Consider the following 18,705-nt stretch of genomic DNA (forward strand, 5'->3'; position numbering starts at 1 on the left):
TCTGCGGTGGTCAGCTGAGGCGGACAGGGCTTTTAGTCGTCTGAAGGACCTGTTTACCTCGGCTCCAGTGCTGGCTCATCCGGACCCCTCCTTAGCCTTCACGGTTGAGGTGGATGCGTCCGAGGCTGGAATAGGCGCTGTACTGTCTCAGCGCTCGGGTATGCCACCTAAACTCCGCCCCTGTGCCTTCTTTTCGAAGAAGCTCAGCCCGGCCGTGCGCAACTATGATGTGGGGGACCGGGAGCTGTTGGCTGTGGTCGAAGCTCTGAAAGCGTGGCGACATTGGCTTGAGGGGGCTAAACACCCTTTTCTCATTTTGACTGACCACCGCAATCTGGAGTACATCCGGGCAGCGAGGAGATTAAACCCTCGCCAGGCAAGGTGGTCCATGTTTCTCACCCGTTTTGTTTTCACCCTTTCTTACAGGCCAGGTTCCCAGAACGCTAAGGCAGATGCTCTGTCCCGACTGTATGACACGGAAGGGAGTTCCGTGGAGCCCACTCCCATACTTCCGGCGTCGTGTCTGGTGGCACCGGTGGTGTGGGAGGTTGACGCGGAGATCGAGCGGGCGTTGCGTAACGAACCCACTCCTCCCCAGTGTCCAGAGGGTCGTGTGTACGTACCGCTGGATGTCCGCGATCGGTTGCTCTATTGGGCTCACACGTCACCCTCCTCTGGGCATCCTGGCATAGGTCGGACAGTGCACTGTCTTAGTGAGAAGTACTGGTGGCCCACCTTAGCTAAGGACGTGAGGGTTTATGTTTCCTCCTGCTCGGTGTGCGCCCAGTGTAAGGCTCCTAGACACCTGCCCAGAGGGAAATTGCAACCTCTACCCGTTCCACAACGACCATGGTCCCACCTATCGGTGGACTTCCAGGAGTCTGAGATACGGGAGGTTCCTCCGCTCCCGCTGGACATCGAGGGGGCACCGGCGTACTCGGTTCGTTCCATATTGGATTCGAGGCGTCGGGTGGGGGGCCTGCAGTATCTCGTGGAGTGGGAGGGGTACGGTCCGGAGGAACGGTGCTGGGTTCCTAGGAGGGATATCCTCGATACCTCCATGTTGAGGGATTTCCACCGCAATCATCCCACTCGCCCCGCACCGCGTCCTCCTGGCCGTCCCCGAGGCCGGTGTCGACGCACGGCTGGAGCACCGCGTCGGGGGGGGGGGGGGGGGGGGGGGTACTGTCACGGATTCTGCCGAGGCTGCCCCTCCTCCTTGTTCGGGCAGGTTTCGGCGTTCGTCGTCACCGGAGTACTAGCTGCTGCCGATCTATGTTCCATGTTCTATGTCTACCTGTTGTTGTCAGATTGTATCACACCTGTTGCCCATCTTGTAATTACTCCGCCCCTATTTAACCCTGTGGCTCCCATTGTGTTCTGTGCGTGTTTGTTGTTTTGTTTTCGGATGTCGTTTGGTGAGCGGGTTTATTCCTCCCTGCGTGGAGGTTTATTTTATCTTTACGTGTGTTAGTAAAGATACGTTTTCTTTGAGCTCTGTGTCCTGCGCCTGACTTCGTCTACCGCATTACACTGACACCGTGACACTCCAACATGCTTCGTGACATCGAAAACTCAAATATGCTATCCCTTGCCTCGTTGGTTGTACTTTCCCACATGCCTGTGACCCCCCTTAACTCAAATATGCTATCCCTTGCCTCGTTGGTTGTACTTTCCCACATGCCTGTGACCCCCCTTTTACCAAAATAGTTTACTAATGTGATGTTGGTTTCCCCATTACCTTCTGTGGACATACCCCTTCCTTAACTATTATTTGTCCCTCTGATCTGCATTTAATCTGGACCCCCATTCTACACAGTGTATCTCTTCCTACTAAATTAACTGGAATTTGTTCTGACACTATATGTACACATGGAGCTTTTTCCTGCTTCTTATTCTACTGGAACTGTCATATGTATTAACTACGTTTGTCATGAAAATTCTACTGGCTCTGCATCTTTGCCTGACATGGGGTTGGTGAGAGGCATAATTTGGATTTACACATGAGTAAGTTGCTCCAGTATCTATCATCATTGGAGTGCCTCTATTCTTCACCTGAACCTTTAGCATAGGTTCTTCATCAGCCTGCATAGTTACTGCCGCTAGCTGACCCTCCCCTTTAGGATTCTCTGGGCACCCCTAGTATCCATTGTTTTTCTGGGTTTTTTATTGTCCTTCTGTGTCTTAATTTTGCTTTTTACAGATAATAATAATAATAATAATAATAATAATAATAATAATAATAAAATGCCATTTAGCAGACGCTTTTATCCAAAGCGACTTACAGTCATGCGTGCATACATTTTTGTATATGGGTGGTCCCGGGGATCGAACCCAATACCCTGGCGTTACAAGCACCATGCTCTACCAGCTAAGCTACAGAGGACCACAGATGAGCGTATAGTGCCCTTTTCTGATAATGTTATAATTGTAGCCTATTGCATTACTTTAGTTTAAAATATAAGTTTGTTTATTCAACAAATCTACAACCCACTATAAATTGGTGCTATTCCCTCAGCATAATAGCCAAAGCTCCTTGCATCCCCTGGTTCACGTAACGAAAATAAATTATCGTTCTAGAATTCACCAACTATTCGCATACATCACTGGTGTCACGCAAACTATAGAATAAAGTAATAACAATTAGAATTTGTCACATAAATGTTTTCCATCCAACTATTCAAACTTGCTTCAAATATCTCTTTCAGCTCGATACAGTCAAGCAAGTACGACTCTCTTTTACCCGAGAACTAGATCATGGCATTAGTAAAGTCTATTCACAACCCAACAATAACTAATAGCATATTTATATTCATATTATTAAAAGACCTTACTTTCATTCCAGTCTACCTAAACAATTCAAATTATGGCCACAACTCTATCGCAATTGCCAGTCCGCTATTCAAATGTATGTAACTGTCCTTTCTGATTAGACTATAGTCACTCCTCCTTCTTTCCCATTGAATAAGTGAGTCCTTCAGTCTGAAAAGACGCAGGCTGCTAAATCGTCCAGTCTTATCCTGAATGTTCCGTCAATCTAAACAACCCACAACCATAGTTGAACTATACTTATAAAACCTAGACTCTAATCAGCGATGCAGAATCTATGCTTTATTGAAATGACAAGTTAATCCTCCTTTATTCCAATGATAATGGTCAGTAGTTTTAGTATCTGGCACATACCACACTTTGTCAGAAAATGGCTTTGAAGGACACAGATCTCACACGCTCAACGTAAACAACTTAGCAGTCAACGAGTCAAACCCACATTCATTGATTTGGAAACAGATCTAATAACCTAACCAAATGAATTATATTTTCTCCCTAATATACTAAAATTCCTTGACTATATCACCTCTGCTTCTGAAATAATAGATAGCTTATTATAATGTTTAATTCTACCACATGCCCTATGTACTTTCTCCCATCCCCACGTACGTCTACGTGTTTGGGCGTACAAGTCAACACCTATAATTTTATCCAATCCCTCGTAATAAATTACACTCCCATAAAATTCATTCTATTCTAATATATTCACATCTACCAAACCATTCATGTTTCTAATGATTCTTTATTGCCACAAATCAATTAATCACAATCTAGTTTCAGCGGAACGAACAACAAATTACCCAAATCCTTCCTCTCAGTCATAGAATCCTCCCAGAATCATATAGGCTGGTCACTATTCACTGATCTTACAAAATTATATGACAGTGTCACGTTGCTGTGGATTGGTGTGGTGTAGAATCAGGCGCAGGAAGCAGAGGATAAGTCCAACAAGACTTTACTAGAGCACACAAAAATAATCCAAACAGCCCGGAGGCAAAAGGACGCACACAGGCGTAAATAAGCGAGCGCACACACAGGTGCGAAAATACTCTCCTAAACACAAGGAGGAAGCTATGAAAATAGCGTACCAACACGGGTAGCGCAACAACACGACACGAACAATTACACACAACACTAAACTAACAACAAGGAAACTAAATAGGGTGCTAAATGAGACATAACACAAAACAGGTGTGACTAACAGACAAAACCAATCAAACAAGAAACATAGATCGGTGGCAGCTAGTACTCCGGAGACGACGACCGGCGAAACCTGCCCGAACAAGGAGGAGGAGCCGCCTCGGACGACCAGGAGGACGCGGAGCAGGGCGCGTAGGATGACCACGATGGAATTCGGTCATCAGGGACGGATCCAGAATGTCCCTCCTCGGCACCCAGCACCGCTCCTCCGGACTGTACCCCTCCCACTCCACGAGATATTGGAGACCCCCCATCCGGCGTCTCGAATCCAGGATGGTCCGAACAGTGTACGCCGGAGCCCCCTCGATGTCCAACGGGGGCGGAGGAGTCTCCTCAATCTCAAAGTCCTGGAGTGGACCAGCTACCGCCGGCCTGAGGAGAGACACATGGAACGAGGGGTTAATATTCTTGTAATCAATAGGTAGTTCTAACCTGTAACACACCTCGTTCAATCTCCTCAGGACTTTAAAAGGCCCCACAAACCGCCGACCCAGCTTCCGGCAGGGCAGGCGGAGGGGCAGGTTTCTGGTTGAGAGCCAGACTCGATCTCCAGGTGCGTACACTGGCCCCTCACTGCGGTGTAGGTCGGCGCTCGTCTTCTGTCGACGTATGGCACGCTGCAGATGGATGTGTGCAGCGTTCCACGTCTCCTCCGAGCGCCGCACCCACTCATCCACAGCGGGGGCCTCGATCTGGCTCTCATGCCACGGTGCCAGAACCGGCTGGTACCCTAACACACACTGGAAAGGGGTTAGTCTCGTGGAGGAGTGGCGGAGAGAGTTCTGTGCCATCTCGGCCCAGGGCACATATCTCGCCCACTCCTCCGGCCGGCCCTGACAATATGACCTCAGAAACCTACCCACATCCTGGTTGACTCGTTCGACCTGCCCATTACTCTCCGGGTGGTAACCCGAGGTAAGGCTCACCGAGACCCCCAAACGTTCCATAAATGCTCTCCAGACTCTGGAGGTAAACTGGGGGCCTCGATCGGACACTATATCCTCGGGCACCCCGTAATGCCAGATGACGTGAGTAAATAGAGCCTCAGCGGTCTGTAGGGCAGTAGGAAGACCCGGCATGGGAAGGAGACGACAGGCCTTCGAGAACCGATCCACAACGACCAGGATGGTGGTATTCCCCTGTGAGGAGGGAAGATCGGTAACAAAATCCACTGAGAGGTGAGACCAGGGTCGTTGTGGAACGGGCAGGGGCTGTAATTTACCCCTGGGCAAGTGTCTGGGCGCCTTACACTGGGCACACACTGAGCAGGAGGAGACATAAACCCTCACATCCCTGGCTAACGTTGGCCACCAGTACTTCGTACTAAGGCAGTGCACTGTCCGGCCAATACCTGGATGTCCAGAGGAGGGGGACGTGTGAGCCCAATAAATCAGCCGATCCCGGACCTCGAGCGGGACGTACGCCCGACCCACCGGACACTGTGGAGGACTAGGGTCGGTGCGTAACGCCCGCTCGATCTCCGCATCGACCTCCCACACCACCGGTGCCACCAGATAAGACTCCGGTAGTATGGGAATGGACTCCACGCACCTCTCCTCCGTGTCATACCGACGGGACAGAGCATCTGCCTTCCCGTTCTGGGACCCATGTAAGTGATCTTGAACACAAACCGGGCGAGAAACATAGTCCATCGAGCCAGGCGAGGATTCAGTCTCCTAGCTGCCCGAATGTATTCCAGGTTACGATGGTCGGTCAGAATGAGGAAAGGGTGCTGAGCCCCCTCAAGCCAATGCCTCCACACCTTTAGGGCCTGTACTACGGCTAACAGCTCCCTGTCCCCTACGTCATAATTCCGCTCCGCCGGACTGAGCTTCTTAGAATAAAAAGCACAGGGGCGGAGCTTAGGTGGTGTACCGGATCGTTGAGAAAGAACTGCCCCGATACCGGCCTCAGACGCGTCCACCTCAACTTGGAAGGGTAAAGTGGGATCCGGGTGCGCCAACACCGGAGCCGAGGTAAACAGGTCCTTCAGTCTCCCAAAGGCCCTGTCCGCCTCAGCCGACCACTGCAAGCGCACCGGACCCCCCTTCAGAAGAGACGTTATGGGAGCTGCCACCTGTCCAAAACCCCGGATAAACCTCCGGTAGTAATTCGCAAAACCCAAGAACCGCTGCACCTCTTTAACCGTAGTTGGGGTTTGCCAATTACGCACGGCTGACACTCGGTCCACCTCCATTCTCACCCCTGACGCAGACAACTGGTAACCCAAAAAGGAAACTGACTCCTGAAAGAACAGACATTTCTCAGCTTTGACATACAGGTCATGCTCCAACAGTCTCCTCAATACCCTGCGCACCAGGGCTACATGCTCGGCCCGAGTAGAACTGTACACAAGAATATCATCTATGTACACCCCTACTCCCTGCGCCTGCATGTCCTGGAAAATTTCATCTACAAACGATTGGAAGACTGATGGAGCATTCATTAACCCATATGGCATGACGAGATACTCGTAATGGCCGGAGGTAGTACTAAATGCTGTCTTCCACTCATCGCCCTCCCTAATGCGCACCAAGTTATATGCGCTCCTGAGGTCCAATTTTGTGAAGAACCGTGCCCCGTGTAATGACTCCGTCATGGTCCCAATCAGCGGGAGTGGATAACTATATTTCACAGTTACCTGATTGAGACCGCGGTAATCAATACACGGACGCAAACCTCCATCCTTTTTCTTCACAAAAAAGAAGCTCGAGGACGCGGGAGAAGTGGAGGACCGTATGTATCCCTGTCTCAGAGACTCGGCAATGTAAGTTTCCATTGCCCTTTTCTCCTCCTGTGACAAAGGATACACATGGCTCCGCGGAAGCGCGGCTCCTGTCTGGAGGTCTATCGCACAATCCCCCTGTCTATGAGGTGGCAACCGTGCCGCTCTGGTCTTACTAAACACGAGCGCCAAATCCTCATACTCAGGAGGAATGTGCAGTGCTGGCATCTGGTTCGGACTTTCCACCGAGGTCGCCCCTACGGAAACACCCAGACATAACCCCTCACACTGAGCAGACCACCCTTTAAGAGCCTTCTCTCGCCACGAAATAGTAGGATCATGGGTAATCAACCAGGGAAGCCCCAGTACCACCGGATACGCAGGAGAGTCGATCAGATAGAGTTGAATCGTCTCCTCATGACCCCCCTGCGTCATCATCCTAAGTGGCGCTGTGACCTCCCCAATCAACCCAGATCCTAACGGACGACTATCTAAGGCATGTACAGGAAAGGGCTTTTCGACTGGAAGGAGGGGAATCCCTAACTTAACACAGAATTTCCGATCTACAAAATTCCCAGCTGCGCCTGAATCGACTAGCGCCTTTGCTGGGAACGAGGTGCAACCTGTGGGAAACAAACAGGTAATGTAATGTGTATGACAGAAAGCTCTGGGTAAGTAGGGCGCCTACTCACCTGGGAGGACTCCCCACTGTATGACCTGCCATCTCCCTCACCAGGGGACCCTCCCCAGCACCTAGCCGCGGTGTGCCCTCCGCGGCCACACTTGGTGCAGGAGACTGCCCCCCTCGGGCTCCTACCTCTTCTCCCTCTAGCGCCAGCACCTCCAAGCTCCATCGGACTCTGCTCGGAGGCGCTGGAGGGTGGAATGGGAGGCCCCCACCTGGGACGTCCGCGGGTCGCAAGCAAGGTGTCCAGTCGAATGGCCATGTCCACCAGCTGGTCAAATGTTAGTGTAGTGTCCCTGCATGCTAACTCCCTGCGGACGTCCTCCCGAAGGCTACATCTAAAGTGGTCTATGAGGGCCCTCTCATTCCACCCAGCATCAGCCGCTAGAGTCCGGAACTCCAGCGCAAACTCTTGAGCGCTCCTCATCCCCTGTCGGAGGTGGAATAGACGCTCCCCCGCCGCCTTCCCCTCTGGTGGATGGTCGAAGACTGCACGGAAGCGGCGGGAGAACTCCGCATAGGTGACTGTGGCGGCGTCTATTCCCCTCCATTCGGCGTTGGCCCACTCCAACGCCTTGCCGGTGAGACAGGAGATGAGGGCGGAAACGCTCTCGTATCCCGAGGGCGCCGGGTGTATGGTGGCAAGGTAGAGCTCCACTTGTAAGAGGAACCCCTGACACCCGGCAGCGGTGCCGTCGTACGCCCTCGGGAGCGAGAGCCGAATCCCACTGGGTTCCGGTCGATGGACGGGCTGGCTGTCCGGTGGTGATGGTGCGATAGGTGGGGCTGTGGGAACCCCGCTGGTTTCCCATCGATGAAGGGTGTCCATGACGCCCTCCAAGGCGTGCCCGATCCGGTTGATTCGGTGCTCTTGACCAAGGAGACGCTCCTCCATGATGTCGACGGGTGCTCCTGCTGATTCCATGTGTGGTGTGTAATTCTGTCACGTTGCTGTGGATTGGTGTGGTGTAGAATCAGGCGCAGGAAGCAGAGGATAAGTCCAACAAGACTTTACTAGAGCACACAAAAATAATCCAAACAGCCCGGAGGCAAAAGGACGCACACAGGCGTAAATAAGCGAGCGCACAAACAGGTGCGAAAATACTCTCCTAAACACAAGGAGGAAGCTATGAAAATAGCGTACCGACACGGGTAGCGCAACAACACGACACGAACAATTACACACAACACTAAACTAACAACAAGGAAACTAAATAGGGTGCTAAATGAGACATAACACAAAACAGGTGTGACTAACAGACAAAACCAATCAAACAAGAAACATAGAGCGGTGGCAGCTAGTACTCCGGAGACGACGACCGGCGAAACCTGCCCGAACAAGGAGGAGGAGCCGTCTCGGCTGAAACCGTGACAGACAGGCATTGTTGTACGAAACTCCAAGATATAATTTACAAGAAAAGCTTATTATTCCAACGTATATATAATTATCATACACACCTCTATATCTCATCATTCAAACTTCAGAGTGTGACTCATTTACACAATTTTTTACCACTCTCATTCCATATTTATACAATGTTGTTCTCAAACGCGCTTAATTACTGTTTGTATAACCTACAGGAATATTTTATTCTATCAAAGGGCCCAAATTTGGAATGTTAACCCTATCCCAGTTATTATTTTACTGTAGTCAATTTATCATAATACTACATCACCTCTAAAGTTTCTAAATATAATGTCAGAAACATACCCTAAAAGATTGATCAAAATACAATGCATAGACGTCATATGATCACACCGGTACACGTGACCTGTTCCTCCAACAGGATTCCTCATGTAATGTGAATTTTCCACTCAGTTGGTAAACATATATCCACATCCATATTCTTATTTTTCCTAATGCGAGATTAGGCATGCCCTTTCTCCACCAGGCAGAAGCTTCAAACGACCTCAAATATATTTCCTTTCCTTACAGAAAAGCTATTTACTTGAAGGATTTCTTATTATTCTCACGCACACAGATGAGCAGCCACTTGTGCCCAAATTAATCAGACAGTTGAATGACTCACAGTAGCCCAAGCAAACCACTCACCCATACGAGATGAGCAGACCTACTCTATTTAACACTTTCTCTATATTTTGAAGCCTTAGTGACTGTTTAACCCGTTCACCTACTCATGATGACCTATCTTTTTACCTGATCGACCCTTTCTGATTCACTTCTCCGACACAAGAAAGACGATTTTATACAGGATTTATATTTATTTAGCCCGCTAGGTGATACACTTCCTCGACACACCTGGACTTTTACCCATCCTACGCTTTCCTAAGCGACCTGTAAATTATGCCCTCTTTCTCTGATTCACTTCCTCGACACAGAGAAAGAGCGATACTTGTACAGGATTTCGCCTACCTAAGCAGTCCTAAAAAACGATTCACTTCCTCAACACGTTTTATAGCGGTATTCGTAGGGCTTTCTAACATGTTATTGTTTGATCGCTCAACCATCTGGACAGCCGCCCGCGCAGAAATGACCCAGACAAAGTGATCAGCAAGATGAATCAAGTGAATCGACCGAATCGAACAGACGCATCAGATGAGCAGCCGAGTGACCCCGATGATTGAATGCACGAATTGAGCAATCGAATCAAACAGATCGATCAGATTGTCCAGATGAGCAACCTGAATGAGACAGATGAATCATCCAACTTGATCACAACCAATCAAATCACAATCGATCAAACAAAATGACCAGCAGGACGAACAATTGAATCAAATGATTTGAACAAATGGTTCAGACAAATAACCGAGCGACATGTATTTTTAAATTCAAAAGCTCCCAGTCTCTAATTTTCTGGTTCTTACATTTGGAGAAACCTACTTGGTTTTCTGCAGCTGAGGCCGTGCCCCGGATCGAACCACACAAACTTCATACTATATAAGTAAGAACTTGGCTTACCTTTTAAAAGCGGCCGCTTTTGTTTGTATGGTCCGTCCAAACCGTTTCATAACTGCAGATGTACACCGTCTCTGGCCCCTGTTTTCAATTCCTGGCAAAGCTCGCCAAATATGTCGTAGAAATATTTTACTCAAAAGTAGTCAACTCAAAAATATCTCTCAAGAAACTGGAGCCTGTGAATCCAAAAATTAGACTTGTATTATCTAATAACGAAAGCCGAGCAGTTCCATGGAACGGCTGCCTTCCTTTGGCTTAGAGCTCCTTTTTATACACACACAAATGCACAAACATACTTCCATGGCATATTCAGTTACCCCCTTATGGCAAATTCCTATCTTATTTTAGTTCTGCACCACCCTTCTTTTCCAACGTCCAGCTATCAAACAATGTCCACTCCAAAAGGTCATGAATGCTTTTTTCTATATGATGCCTCTCATTCTATCATTCTATTGGCTGCGTGGCCTAGGCCCCTTCTTAAAAAAGAACTAATGTAATGCATACAATGTGTCCATAATAAGCCCATGGGCCACAGTTTGAGAGCCCCTGTGACAGAGCACATTCATTTAAACATAGTGATATACCACAAGGCTCATTAAAGCATGCATCTGGATTATAAAATATCAAACATGTTTATTATATTTTACCTTTGGCATCTCCCTACATTTGCCTTAATGATACATAAAATAATTCTATACAAGCCGAAGAACACCATCGAACCGTGAAGCACAGGGGTGGCAGCATCATGCTGTGGGGGTGCTTTGCTGCAGGAGGGACTGGTGCACGTCACAAAATAGATGGCATCATGAGGAAGGAAAATTATGTGGATATATTGAAGCAACATCTCAAGACATCAGTCAGGAAGTTAAAGCTTGGTCGCAAATGGGTCTTCCAAATGGACAATGACCCCAAGCATACTTCCAAAGTTGTGGCAAAATGGCTTAAGGAAAACAAAGTCAAGGTATTGGAGTGGCCATCACAAAGCCCTGACCTCAATCCTATAGAACATTTGTGGGCAGAACTGAAAAAGCGTGTACGAGCAAGGAGGCCTACAAACCTGACTCAGTTACACCAGCTCTGTCAGGAGGAATGGGCCAAAATTCACCCAACTTATTGTGGGAAGCTTGTGGAAAGCTACCCGAAACGTTTGACCCAAGTTAAACAATTTAAAGGCAATGCTGCCAAATACTAATTGAGTGTATGACCCACTGGGAATGTGATGAAAGAAATAAAAGCTGAAATAAATAATTCTCTCTACTATTATTCTGACATTTCATTCTTAAAAATAAGTGGTGATCCTAACTGACCTAAGACAGTGAATTTTTACTAGGATTAAATGTAAGGAATTCTCAAAAACTGAGTTTAAATGTATTTGGCTAAGATGTATGTAAACTTCCGACTTCAACTGTAGGTATTCAAATCAAATCAAATCAAATTTCATTGGCCACATGCGCCGAATACAACAGGTGCAGACATTACAGTGAAATGCTTACATACAGCCCTTAACCAACAGTGCATTTATTAAATAAAAAAAAGTTGAATAAAACAACAAAAAAGTGTTGAGAAAAAAAGAGCAGAAGTAAAATAAAATAACAGTAGGGAGGCTATATATACAGGGGGGGTATCGGTGCAGAGTCAATGTGCGGGGGCACCGGCTAGTTGAGGTAGTTTAAGTAATATGTACATGTGGGTAGAGTTAAAATGACTATGCATAAATAATTAACAGAGTAGCAGCAGCATAAAAATATGGGGTGGGGGGGCAGTGCAAAAAGTCCGGGTAGCCATGATTAGCTGTTCAGGAGTCTTATGGCTTGGGGGTAGAAGCTGTTGAGAAGTCTTTTCGACCTAGACTTGGCACTCTGGTACCGCTTGCCGTGCGGTAGCAGAGAGAACAGTCTATGACTAGGGTGGCTGGAGTCTTTGACAATTTTGAGGGCCTTACTCTGACACCGCCTGGTAGAGAGGTCCTGGATGGCAGGAAGCTTGGCCCCAGTGATGTACTGGGCCGTACGCACTACCCTCTGTAGTGCCTTGCGGTCGGAGGCCAAGCAGTTGCCATACCAGGCGGTGATGCAACCAGTCAGGATGCTCTCGATGGTGCAGCTGTAGAACTTTTTGAGGATCTGAGGACCCATGCCAAATCTTTTCAGTCTCCTGAGGGGGAATAGGCTTTGTCGTGCCCTCTTCACGGCTCTTGGTGTGTTTGGACCATGATAGTTCGTTGGTGAGAGCTTCAAGGAACTTGAAGCTCTCAACCTGTTCAACTACAGCCCCGTCGATGAGAATGAGGGCGTGCTCAGTCCTCTTTGTTTTCCTGTAGTCCACAATTATCCCCTTTGTCTTGGTCACGTTGAGGGAGAGGTTGTTATCCTGGCACCACACGGCCAGGTCTCTGACCTCCTCCCTATAGGCTGTCTCATCGTTGTCTTTGATCAGGCCTACCACTGTTGTGTCGTCAGCAAACGTAATGATGGTGTTGGAGTCGTTCCTGGCCATGCAGTCATGAGTGAACAGGGAGTACAGGAGGGGACTGAGCACGCACCCCTGAGAGGCCCCCGTGTAGAGGATCAGTGTGGCAGATATGTTGTTACCTACCCTTACCACCTGGGGGCGGCCCGTCAGGAAGTCCAGGATCCAGTTGCAGAGGGAGGTGTTTAGTCCCAGGATCCTTACCTTAGTGATGAGCTTTGAGGGCACTATGGTGTTGAATGCTGAGCTGTAGTCAATGAATAGCATTCTCACGTAGGTGTTCCTCTTGTCCAGGTGGGAAAGGGCAGTGTGGAGTGCATTAGAGATTGCATCATCTGTGGATCTGTTGGGGCGGTATGCAAATTGGAGTGTGTCTAGGGTTTCTGGGATAATGGTGTTGATGTGAGCCATGACCAGCCTTTCAAAGCACTTCATGGCTACAGACGTCAGTGCTACGGGTCAGTAGTCATTTAGGCAGGTTATCTTAGAGTCCTTGGGCACAGGGACTATGGTGGTCTGCTTGAAACATGTTGGTATTACAGACTCAGTCAGGGACATATTGAAAATGTCAGTGAAGACACTTGCCAGTTGGTCAGCACATGCTCAGAGTACACGTCCTGGTAATCCGTCTGGCCCTGCGGCCTTGTGAATGTTGACCTGCTTAAAAGCCTTGCCACGTCCGACGAGCGTCGGAGCCGGTGTAGTACGATTCAATTTTAGTCCTGTATTGACGCTTTGCCTGTTTGATATTTCATCGGAGGGCATAGTTGGATTTCTTATAAGCGTCCGGATTAATGTCCCACTCCTTGAAAGCGGCAGCTCTACCCTTTAGCTTAGTGCGGATGTTGCCTGTAATACATGGCTTCTGGTTGGGGTATGTACATACGGTCACTGTGGGGACGACGTCATCAATGCATTTATTGATGAAGCCAGTGACTGATGTGGTGTACTCCTCAATGCCATCGGAAGAATCCCGGAACATATTCCAGTCTGTGCTAGCAAAACAGTCCTGTAGCGTAGTATCCGCGTCATCTGACCACTTCCATATTGAGCGAGTCACTGGTACTCCCTGCTTTAGTTTTTGCTCGTATGCAGGAATCAGGAGGATGGAATTATGGCCAGATTAGCCAAATGGAGGGCGAGGGAGAGCTTTGTACGCGTCTCTGTGTGTGGAGTAAAGTTGGTCTAGAGGTTTATTTCCTCTGGTTGCACATGTGACATGCTGGTAGAAATTAGGTAAAACAGATTTAAGTTTGCCTGCCGCTTCTGGATGAGCAAAACACCATTTGTAGACACGTCTGAAATTGTGGACTCAATCAGAATGAGGGCAAGATCAGGAAACAGGATACATGTTAGAACCAGGTATAAACAAGGCTTTAGAACCAACACCCAGCTTTCTAGGAATGAATTACCTGAATATCATTAGCTCATATAAACATCACACTTGACACAAACAACAGAGTTGATGGAGAAATAGATGGCAATCTTTATTAATCATTCTGTTTTACTTCATATAAAGCAATAAAGTACTCCAGCTTCTTTGCCTTTTTGGATCCACACTTCACAATACAGTGTACAATAAATAATTATATTTACTATTTAAATTAGATTGTGAACATTTACCAACCCCCCCCCCCACACACACACACACTTTCATAAGAAGCTTTTTTTTCTCCAAAAATAATAAAGCAGACAATAAAACCACATAAATGTATTGATTATTTACATGATATTACAGATCCACACTGGGTGTTATCATGCAGGTTTTAAATGTGTTGATGATGGAATTCACTAGAGAATTGTGGTTGAATGGAGGTACTGTATTTTCCAATGACTTCTTTTAGATTTCTTACATTTTTAGTAATTTAGCAGATGCTCTTATCCAGAGCTACTTACAGTTAGTGAGTGCATACATTTTTGGAATCGAACCCACAACCCTGGCGTTGCAAATGCCATGCTCTACCAACTGAGCTACATCCCTGCCGGCCATTCCCTCCCCTACCCTGGACGACGCTGGGCTAATTGTGCGCCGCCCCATGCGTCTCCCGGTCGCGGCCGGCTACGACAGAGCCTTTACTGTTAGATTGGTGAGGGAGAAAAGAAAGGAACATTCACTTCCATTTATCAGCAGTGACACAGCATGAAGACCTTACAAACAACACATAAATACATTTTTTACAGTATTGCAGTCACATGGTACCTTGTGGTCTAACATAAAACTTACCATTATCCTAGTATCATAGATATTCTTGGAGTCCTGTATTTCATAATTAGAGATAAAAAATGGCATTACATAAAAGGCAACAGCCACACCAACAGTTGCAATGACAAAATATGAAACCAAAGTCCTAAAAACTTTGATAGTGATCATATGTTAATGAATAACATGAAAGGGCCAGAGACTGAAGTGCCATAACAAAAACTTCCTGGAGAAGACTGTCATAACCAAACAGTCTTGGAATACAGTATTTTTTAACACTGTACATCAGCAAAGTTATCCTGGTTATTACAGTAAGTCTGTAGTAGAATACAGACGTGCACAGACACATCCCAGGTGACCAGGTCTTACTTACTGTCAGGGGTAAAGGTGGAGATAGATTTTGTCTTGTGTTCTCATACACAGGTGATGGGTTCGCATATACATGTTGCTGAGAGCCTGTAGAAGATGCACAAGTAAAGCGGGTTGCACAGATGCTGATAGCTTGTTATAATTAGGAAGGTGTCCTTAATTAACTCAGTCAGTGAGTGTGCAAAACATGGTGTTACTAGATCATGTAATTTGTCTGAATTCATTTTTCTGTGGAAACTGTAAATTGCTCTGGTTAAGAGTGTGTGCTAAATGATTAAGGGCTCCATTCAATCAGATCTGCTTTAGCCAACATCCGCATTATGGTTGGTTTAAGCAGTGTCGGGTTGGAACTGCATTAGAGCTGTCAAATCCACAAGCGGCTCCTCGCATTATACCTAAAGCGAACATTGCCATTGGCTGCACGGAGTCGCATTAAGAGAAATCCCATGCAGCCTTCTTTACAAATTTGAGCACTGGAATGGGAGATGTAATCTACACCTGGATTAGGCTGATAAAAATCCTCATTATTTTAATGATTTTCAATTTGAGTCATTATTTCTATATAGCCTACACTTTCTCGTTCTGAACTTCTAACGTGAGTGGGATGAGTGTGGCTTTGTGACAATGATCACAAGAGCAGCTGCTTACCAATTTCACAGCTCCAATGCAGTTACACCTCCAACCTGCCAAAACATCAGCTAGGCGGGTGTTGGCTATCACCGGTTAATGCTTCATCTGATTGAATCTAGGCCTAAAATGTCAATGTAAATGTGGAGTAAACAAACATAAACACACTGCTCAAAAAAATAAAGGGAACACTAAAATAACACATCCTAGATCTGAATGAAACAAATAATCTTATTAAATACTTTTTTCTTTACATAGTTGAATGTGCTGACAACAAAATCACACTGGATTTGGAGTCACCCTCAAAATCAAAGTGGAAAACCACACTACAGGCTGATCCAACTTTGATGTAATGTCCTTAAACAAGTCAAAATGAGGCTCAGTAGTGTGTGTGGCCTCCACGTGCCTGTATGACCTCCCTACAACGCCTGGGCATGCTCCTGATGAGGTGGCGGATGGTCTCCTGAGGGATCTCCTCCCAGACCTGGACTAAAGCATCCGCCAACTCCTGGACAGTCTGTGGTGCAACGTGGCGTTGGTAGATGGAGCGAGACATGATGTCCCAGATGTGCTCAATTGGATTCAGGTCTGGGGAACGGGCGGGCCAGTCCATAGCATCAATGCCTTCCTCTTGCAGGAACTGCTGACACACTCCAGCCACATGAGGTCTAGCATTGTCTTGCATTAGGAGGAACCCAGGGCCAACCGCACAAGCATATGGTCTCACAAGGGGTCTGAGGATCTCATCTCGGTACCTAATGGCAGTCAGGCTACCTCTGGCGAGCACATGGAGGGCTCATGACTGACCCACCGCCAAACCGGTCATGCTGGAGGATGTTGCAGGCAGCAGAACGGTCTCCACGGCATCTCCAGACTCTGTCACGTCTGTCACATGTGCTCAGTGTGAACCTGCTTTCATCTGTGAAGAGCACAGGGCGCCAGTGGAGAATTTGCCAATCTTGGTGTTCTCTGGCAAATGCCAAACGTCCTGCACGGTGTTGGGCTGTAAGCACAATCCCCACCTGTGGACGTCGGGCCCTCATACCACCCTCATGGAGTCTGTTTCTGACCGTTTGAGCAGACACATGTACATTTGTGGCCTGCTGGAGGTCATTTTGCAGGGCTCTGGCAGTGCTCCTCCTGCTCCTCCTTGCACAAAGGCGGAGGTAGCAGTCCTGCTGCTGGGTTGTTGCCCTCCTACGGCCTCCTCCACATCTCCTGATGTACTGGCCTGTCTCCTGGTAGCGCCTCCATGCTCTGGACACTACGCTGACAGACACAGCAAACCTTCTTGCCACAGCTCGCATTGATGTGCCATCCTGGATGAGCTGCACTACCTGAGCCACTTGTGTGGGTTGTAAACTCCGTCTCATGCTACCACTAGAGTGAAAGCACCACCAGCATTCAAAAGTGACCAAAACATCAGCCAGTAAGCATAGGAACTGAGAAGTGGTCTGTGGTCACCATCTCAAAACCATTCCTTTATTGGGGGTGTCTTGCTAATTGCCTATAATTTCCACCTGTTGTCTATTCCATTTGCACAACAGCATGTGAAATGTATTGTCAATCAGTGTTGCTTCCTAAGTGGACAGTTTGATTTCACAGAAGTGTGATTGACTTGGAGTTACATTGTGTTGTTTAAGTGTTCCCTTTATTTTTTTGAGCAGTGTATATATATATTATTAGACATAGCCGCGGGAAGTAGTTTGGGGCGGGGGTACAGAATAAAAAATGGTGCCCGTGCTGAAAGGTCTATATTCGTCCGCTAATACAGGACTAGTAAATGCCCAGTGCACTACTTTTGTGATTAAAAAAATTAAAAATGTTTTTGAGTTTTTACCAGCATTTGTAACTTGAGTCTGATAATTATCTGTACAAAACCGTTAATCTAATAATACCTGTTGAATATAAAAATACTTGCTTGATATATATTTTCTAGTTTCTTGAACTACTTTGCAAAGGCAACTTATTTTATGTGAAAACTGAAATGATCTATTCATTCCTTTTAGTAGATGCTCTTAACCAGAGCAACCTACAGCAGTGAGTGCATACATTTTCATACTGGTCCCCCGAGGGAATCAAACCCACAACCCTAGCACTGCAAGCGACATGCTCTACCAACTGAGCCATATCATCACATCACATCATCACAAACCACTTGATGTCCTTTGATTCCCTTGGAGAGTTCATCAATGAGCTTGACGCCTTGATAAGTTCCTTTCCTGAGGATGGCTCATAGTTCTGGGTGACTTTAACCTCCCTACATATACCTTTGACTCATTTCTCTCTGCCTCCTTCTTTCCACTCCTTTCCTCTTTTGACCTCACCCTCACACCGTCCCCCCCTACTCACAAGGCAGGCAATATGCTTGAACTCATCTTTACTAGATGCTGTTCTTCTACTAATCCGTCGCAACCTTCGCTCTCTCTCTCCCGCTACTCTCTCCTCTTCCATCCTATCATCTCTTCCCTCTGCTAAATCCTTCTCCCTCCAATCTCCTGATTCTGCCACCTCAACCCTCCTCCCTCTCTGAATCTTTTGACTCTCTATGTCCCCTATCCTCCCGGCCGGCTCGGTCCTCCCCTCCTGCTCCGTGGCTTGACGATTCATTGTGAGCTCACAGAACAGGGCTCCCGGAAGCCGAGCGGAAATGGAGGAAAACTAGACTCCCTGCGGACCTGTCA

General features: G+C 47.4%; 1 protein-coding gene across 2 annotated transcripts in view; it reads right to left on the reverse strand.

Annotated features, from left to right (window-relative positions):
- Nucleotides 1-14,287: 14,287 nt before the first annotated feature.
- The window catches only part of LOC311140492 (cell adhesion molecule CEACAM8-like), a 99,749-nt gene continuing 95,331 nt past the window's right edge, over nucleotides 14,288-18,705 (reverse strand). For both annotated transcript variants that reach the window (XM_084175573.1, XM_084175572.1), the window contains exons 7-9: nucleotides 15,399-15,481; nucleotides 15,050-15,082; nucleotides 14,288-14,901 (exon numbers count right to left, since the gene is read on the reverse strand). In XM_084175573.1, the coding sequence (XP_084031699.1) occupies nucleotides 14,899-14,901; nucleotides 15,050-15,082; nucleotides 15,399-15,481 (119 nt within the window). In that variant the 3' untranslated portion in view covers nucleotides 14,288-14,898. The remainder of the gene's footprint in view (nucleotides 14,902-15,049; nucleotides 15,083-15,398; nucleotides 15,482-18,705) is intronic.

This window comes from Coregonus lavaretus, assembly GCF_964263955.1.
Source record: "Coregonus lavaretus genome assembly, chromosome: 13".
NCBI lineage: Eukaryota > Metazoa > Chordata > Actinopteri > Salmoniformes > Salmonidae > Coregonus > Coregonus lavaretus.